The sequence below is a fragment of the Orycteropus afer genome, unplaced genomic scaffold (assembly GCF_000298275.1).
Source record: "Orycteropus afer afer isolate SDZICR_OR568_19922 unplaced genomic scaffold, OryAfe1.0 scaffold00292, whole genome shotgun sequence".
NCBI lineage: Eukaryota > Metazoa > Chordata > Mammalia > Tubulidentata > Orycteropodidae > Orycteropus > Orycteropus afer.
In genome coordinates, this window is record NW_006921879.1 from 3,744,434 (window position 1) to 3,750,995 (window position 6,562).

Below are 6,562 nucleotides of genomic sequence, written 5' to 3' on the forward strand. Positions count from 1 at the left end.
CGTTGTTGTTGTTGTTAGTTGCCGTGGGACTTAAATGCCAGCCTGGGGTAAAAAAGGTGGTTTGGATTTGATCTTGCAGCCCTTGAAGATTTCTGTGTGGAGGAAATACAGGATTTGAGTGCTGCTTTAGGAAAGCAAACCAGTGTGGAAGAGAGATTAGAGGGAGACTGGAGGGTGGCCAAGTAGGAGGACATTCAGCTGTCCAGATCTGACCTGACAATAGCTTGACTTGGGAGGGCAGCAGCAATCTATCCACATATGAAGTGTCTAAGATTTAGTCTTTAGAAAGGTCTTTAGAAAGTGGAGACATACTTATCTCTTCACTAAGTTTCACATGTGGCCATACCCAGAAGAAAGGAGAAGGACTACTTGAACCTTAGCACACTTTCCTTGTTTCCCCAAGTCTTCCTATGACATGTTGATACTCACCCTTAGTACTGAGTCCCCGGGAAACTATGATGCCATAGCCCCACCATCATGCTGTCTGGAAGGTCCAAGTTTTTTCTTTTGTATGTGATTCTGTTTTTTTTTTTTTTCCAATAAATCCATTCTCATAGCATTCCCTTGAGCTGAAATTTTTAGTAAAGTGTATTATAGGTATGCTAAAAGTAGTTATAGCCTGTCTCTCCGTGCCAGTCTACCTTAATTTTCTGAAGGGCCACTTGTTAGGATCCACTAACCCCAACAATGGCATCTTAAGTGTTCTGGTTAGTCTTTTGGCCTGGGACTGCAAACAGCTGTCTTCAATTGTGAGCTAATGGGAGAACCAGGAGAAAGGGGGCCATTGGATCCTTTCAGCTACAACTTCAGGACTTTTACACAAGTCAGAGAAGCTATCTCGCCAGAGAACTGTCAGGAATACCATCTTTGTATGAAAATAAAAGGACAGGTTCACCCCCAAAGGAGAGAAGAAAGAGTTTCAGGGTCTAGTTTCCTTTCACCTTCCCCACTTGTAAACTGCCTTTCTGGGAGGATTTTGATCCTCTGTCTCCCTTTCCCCCATTCAAGGCTCTCTTGCTCTTTTCTCTTTTGTCCTTGTTTAAGTCCATTCCTCTTATACCATCTTGATCTTGAGTTGAAACTGTGAGCTCAGGCTCAGAATTCCCTGGGTCCACACCCCTGAAGAGAATCCCCAACATCAAGGTCTTTGGCCTCAGTGGGTCCACAGCGCTCTGTTCTGATGACATTTGAGCACTGAGTTGTCTCTACCTGCTCCTAGCCTCGGAGCTCTCTCAGGGCAGGACATGGTCTTTGTCTTTATATGCTCAATGCCCCACACGAGAAAAGCAAGAGGAACCTAGCTCTCCTTCTTCCATGCGTGCCCATTCATTCTTCCTTGCAATCAGCCCCCCTACCCACTTCAGATAGTTGGAGGATGACAGACAGGTGACTCCCTGGGTGACTCTCAGATGCGTCATGGTCAGCAGAAGGTGAAAGTCTGATTGATGGGGCAGCGTCTTCCTAGCTTTGGAAAACCTACTGGCCTCATCCTGTCTCCCCTCAGCAGCCCTCTGAAGAGGAGGGGCTGCTTCATCAGCCAGTTCCAAAGCCTGAGGTGGGGCTAGAGGGAAGTGAAGCATCAGATCACATGCCCTCCTCACTGGTCTGGCCATTGATCAGCTTCTCTCTAGCATCCTTCTTCTCTCACCTGACCCCAGCCCACAAATTCCTGTTCTGTTCCTTCTACACTTCATTCAGCCCCAGAGATGGCTCTGCAGGATGTGTGCAACTGGCAGGCCCCTGACACCCAAGGACTATCACCTCACCTGCCTCACGCTAGTGGCTGGGCCATGCCATGGGGCTGTGACCCTCAGACCTTCCCGCAGATCAATGGCCCCAAGCTGGCCCATGGCACCACCACCCTGGCCTTCCGCTTCCGTCATGGAGTCATCGCTGCAGCTGACACACGCTCCTCCTGTGGCAACTACGTCGCTTGTCCAGCCTCACACAAAGTCATCCCTGTGCACCAGCATCTTCTGGGCACCACCTCTGGCACTTCTGCTGACTGTGTCACATGGTACCGAGTGCTTCAGCGGGAGCTACGGCTACGGGCACTGAGGGAGGGTCAACTGCCCAGTGTGGCTAGTGCTGCCAAACTTTTGTCAGCCATGATGTCCCGCTACCGGGGGCTGGATCTGTGTGTGGCCACTGCCCTGTGTGGTTGGGACTGTTCAGGCCCTGCTCTCTTCTATGTCTACAGCGACGGCACTTGTTTGCAAGGGAACATCTTCTCGGTGGGCTCTGGATCTCCCTATGCCTATGGTGTGCTAGACCAGGGTTACCGCTATGACATGACCACAGAGGAAGCCTACACTCTGGCTCGCCGTGCCGTGGCCCATGCCACCCATCGTGATGCCTATTCAGGGGGTTCTGTGGACCTTTTCCATGTTCAAGAGAGTGGATGGGAGTACGTGTCTCACACTGACGCTTGTGTGCTGTATGCGGAGCTACAGGAACCCCCGAAGGCAGAGGAGGAGGCTAGCAAGGCCCTGTCTTGAGCCTGCCACTCTGCACAGAGCTGGACCAGGTGGAGAACTCTCTGTGTGGGCTGGGGGAGGCAGCATCAGGAGACTCCAAGATGCCAGCAGAGACGGAGAGACTGTGAGAAGTGGCAGGACTTGGGGGAGGGCCTAGGCCCAGGGAGTGCGTGGGAGGATAGCTCTGACGGGGAGGGCTCTCCTGGATGCAGCATCACTGCATCTGGCTCAGGCTCTTGTGGGTTGTCAGCTTCATTTCTTCCAAGTCTACCTCCCCTTCTGCCTTCTGGAGTATTGATGACTCTGTCCAACACCTTTCTCTGGATGTCCAATAGATTGGTCCAGCATTCCTCCCAGCATCCAGTCCTTCTTTTCAGTAAATACTTACTGCATGTCTATTACACACCAGACAGTGTGCTAGGTGCTAGACCCTCTTTTCTTGCCATTCTCTCTTCTGCTTTTTTCCATCCCATCCTCAGGTTCTCTTCTTCCCTTCTGTTTAGGTCCTCTTAGTTTCAGAGTCTTTGTCTCCTTCTCACCTTGGTAAGGTGGGGTTGCAGATGTGGGGCTGGGGTGGGTATTAGCTGCTTGGTGGCCAGGGGTGGATGAACCCAGAGGAGTCTGAAGGCCTGAAGGGTTGAGCGCAGGGAAGCTGCTCCCACCAGCCTCTCTGGCCATACTGGCCAGGGCCTGGCTCCCTGCAGCCCCACTCTTGCTCTTTGCCTTTCATGCCTGTCACTGCTCGCTGCTCCTGCCAGACTTCCCCTCTTCCTTCTCCTCCTCTCTTCCCTTTGCCTTTTCTTCCTGTGACTGCCTCTGGGGAATGAAGGAGAGGGAGGTGGCTGTGCCAGTGGGAACTGTCGGATTAGCACATCCTCTCCTGCCCCCTCTTCACCCCATCCCTCTCTCTATAAACCGTGACTCAGAGATCCAAGCTGACAGCTCCAGGATGAACACCCCCTTCTTGGGCCAAGTGGGAGAGAAAGCATGGTTGGACCTAGGAGCCGGTCTGACCATGACTCCCAGCAGGTTACTGAATCTTCTTACTCCTCGTTCCACCCCTTAAACTTCAGTCCCAAGAATAACAGCAACATTTCCTTCCTCCTGGACACCTCTTCTCCATCCTCCAGACAGAGCCCTAACCCTGCACCTCAAGCTAAGAATTCCTCTAGGCGGGAGCTGGTCCCATGGGGAGGAGGGAGGAAAGGCCAGGGAGCCTCAGGAAAGAAAGCAGTGACAGTAAAGCTGGAAGGAAGTTGTGGGAAAGGGTGCTGGTAGGCTGAAGGACTAGCCTCCTAGCCAGGGCTGTGGAATCTGGCCTGTGGCCTCCACAGCAACCCTTCGCCCTTTGCCCACTCCCTAGCCTCAGGAAAGGGGATGTGGGGCTCTGGGGGTAATTACTAAGGCTAGGGACCCCTATAACAGCTTAGTCCTGGAGGAACAATGAGTGAGGGCAACTTTCCCACAGGGTTTAAGTGTTGGATTGACTCAGGCATGTTGTTGTTGTTGTTATTTGCCGTGGAGTCAGCCCCGACTCATAGCGACCCCTCCTTGGGTTTCCGAGGCAGTATCACTACGGAACTAGGATTGCCCAACCTTCCTTCCGAGGAGTGGCTGGTGGGTTTGAACCGCCAGCCTTCTGGTTAGCAGTCAAGTGACTTAGGCACTACGCTACCAGAGCTCCTCAGGCATACGAGGGTGCATATTGTCATCCACAGATATGTGTGGGTCCTGTGTCCAGGCGTGAGTGGTACAGGCTTGGTTGCAAGATGGCTGCTGCTGAGTGTATGTGAGTGTGCAGGTGATGGATATGCGTTCTTTGTCAGAGAAAGGCATTGGAACAGATTGGAAAAGAAAGAGCAACACCTGAATATGGAGGTCAGCCCCTTATCCCTCTGGGGAGAATGCCAGGATTTGTCACTTCTTTGGGGGCAGGGGAGGGAAATACTCCAGGCTGAAGAGGAGGTAGGGGCAGGGCTTCCCCAACCAATTCATCACTTCCCCATGCACCCAAGCCTAGTCTGAGGCCCTCAGGGAGAGAGAAAAGGCAGGGAGGGAGGGGAGGCCTGGGGTTGCCATCTGAGTCCAGCCAAGGGCACTGCTGTGAACTGTAGCTCACTCCCTCTAGGCACTGTGCACCCCGCTCCTTCCCACGGTGGGGAAGGAGGATGAAACCCAGAGAGAAAGGCCGGAGACAGGAGGGGAGCCCCCTCTTCTTGCTTTCTTTTCTTGCATCTTTTTCTCCTATTCCTTCTCCCCCTCTTTTCCTTTCACTTTCCTGCCCCTCTTCACTCCTTTTAACACTTGTCCTTTCTGATGATGAGATATTTGAGGTCAGAGATAAACTCAAGGGCCTTGCGGACAGGCCTGTTTCCCTATGCCCTTAGCTTTTTTCCCCCCTAAGTTTTTAGTGAGTTAGGAGAGGACCTCAAAAGGATGCTGGGAAAACAGACATAGGCTGGAATTCTCTACCATGCATCCTGCACCACTTACAAGTGGCCTGTGGGTTAGTTCTTCCTTTCCTTCAGTTATTCCTGAAGGTTTGATGTAGCTATCAGGATGAAACCAAAGAGGTGGAGATCTTACCCTTCCTACTCTGAACTGAATGATGTTGCCCCCTCTGATGCACCACTTAGGGTGCCACCTCCTAATCTCTCCCCAGGCCATCAGAGGACAGACAGTCTGCTCTTGCACAGGTCCTTGGGCTGTCATGGGTCCCAAGGCCCAGGTTCAGCAGAGTGAAATGTCATTTCCAACACTGGATCAAGGGTCCTGTTCTCCCATTACCTGGTTACACTAACCAAGCAAGTGTAGAGGTGAGAGAAGGCATCTTCCCATTGAAGTAGTTTTCCCTCATTCTCCAGCACCCTATGCTTAAACCAAAAAGACCAAACTCACTGCCGTTAAGTCAGACTCATAGTGATCCCTCCTTGGGTTTCCGAGGCAGTATCACTATGGAAGTAGACTGCCCAACCTTCCTTCGAGGAGTGGCTGGTGGGTTTGAACCACCAGCCCTCTGTTTAACAGTCAGATGCTTCAGGCACTCTGCCACCAGGGCCTGAATATCCTTATCCTTACCTCCAGGGCTGGAGTCAAGAGGCCTGGTTCTTATTCTGGCTCCTGGGTAGAGCCGTTCTCTGCTCAGGGAGCTGGCAGTTCCCTCTCAGCGTCCACCCCCACTGTTCCTGCCCCTGGACAACCCACTCTCCTGCTCCCTCTCTCTCCAACTTTGGGCCCTCCTAAGAACAAGACCATGGACTGGGGGAGAATTAATGGTGGGAGCAAGGGACCTAGATTTAACATGACTCACCCTGGCCAGCCTTTCCCTAGACCCTTCTCTTTCCCATCACCCCAAATTTCTCTCTAGTCTGGACCCCTGTTAATCTTTCCTTCTGTCTTTTCAGTAACTCTCATCTCTGTTTCTCCTTCTCACTCGCCCCCTCCAGCCAATTCCTGTATCTTAATTTCCATGGAGTTGAGATCAACAGAAACTCTGAGAGTTGGTTGTGGTAGGGGAGGCAGAGCCTTTTTCTCCTTACTCCCCCTACGGAATGAACTCAAACCCTCTTCTATCTAGAGGGCTGCGAAGTGGATTCTTCCCCCCTCACGATCCAAGAGAGGCTTAGTCTTCTCCTCCTATCCTTCAGCACAAGGAAGCTCTGTACAGAAACCTGAGGACAAACAGAAGGAGGACTCCAGCTCTACAAAATAAAGTGTTTGTTTATTATGAAATTAGAGATGGAGGCCCCTCCCCTTCCTCCCTCTTTCCCCTTCCCCAGCTGCCTCCCCTTTTGCCTTCCCTCCCCTCCCTGGGGCCTGGGAAGCACACAAGACAATGCCCAGAGCTGGGATGCCCCAGGCTGACAGCTGGGCAGAGCTCCAGGGAGGCAGCCACGTGGGGGCTAGAGTTCTGCCCCTGGGAGGCGATTGGCTCCCTCTCCTGCTGCTGGAAGCCAGTGGAGCCAGGATGAGGCCATGAGTGATGGATGGAACCATGCGGGCAGGTCTGTAAGGACAGGAGTGGAGGAGAAAGGGTTAGAGACCTGGATGGGGGAAGGGGCTTCGGCCCATCCCTTGCCCCACAC

The 6,562-nt window shown here is 52.5% G+C and overlaps 1 protein-coding gene across 1 annotated transcript; it reads left to right on the forward strand.

Annotated features, from left to right (window-relative positions):
- The first annotated feature begins 1,706 nt into the window (after positions 1-1,706).
- PSMB11 (proteasome subunit beta 11) lies at positions 1,707-2,498 on the forward strand. The gene has a single exon (XM_007951245.2). It carries the CDS (start codon positions 1,707-1,709, stop codon positions 2,496-2,498), a length of 792 nt encoding a protein of 263 aa, XP_007949436.2.
- The last annotated feature ends 4,064 nt before the right edge of the window (positions 2,499-6,562 follow it).

Bases quoted from the DNA above. Each gene is read 5' to 3' on its own strand.
- PSMB11 (XM_007951245.2), top strand. From the start codon at position 1,707: ATGGCTCTGCAGGATGTGTGCAACTGGCAGGCCCCTGACACCCAAGGA.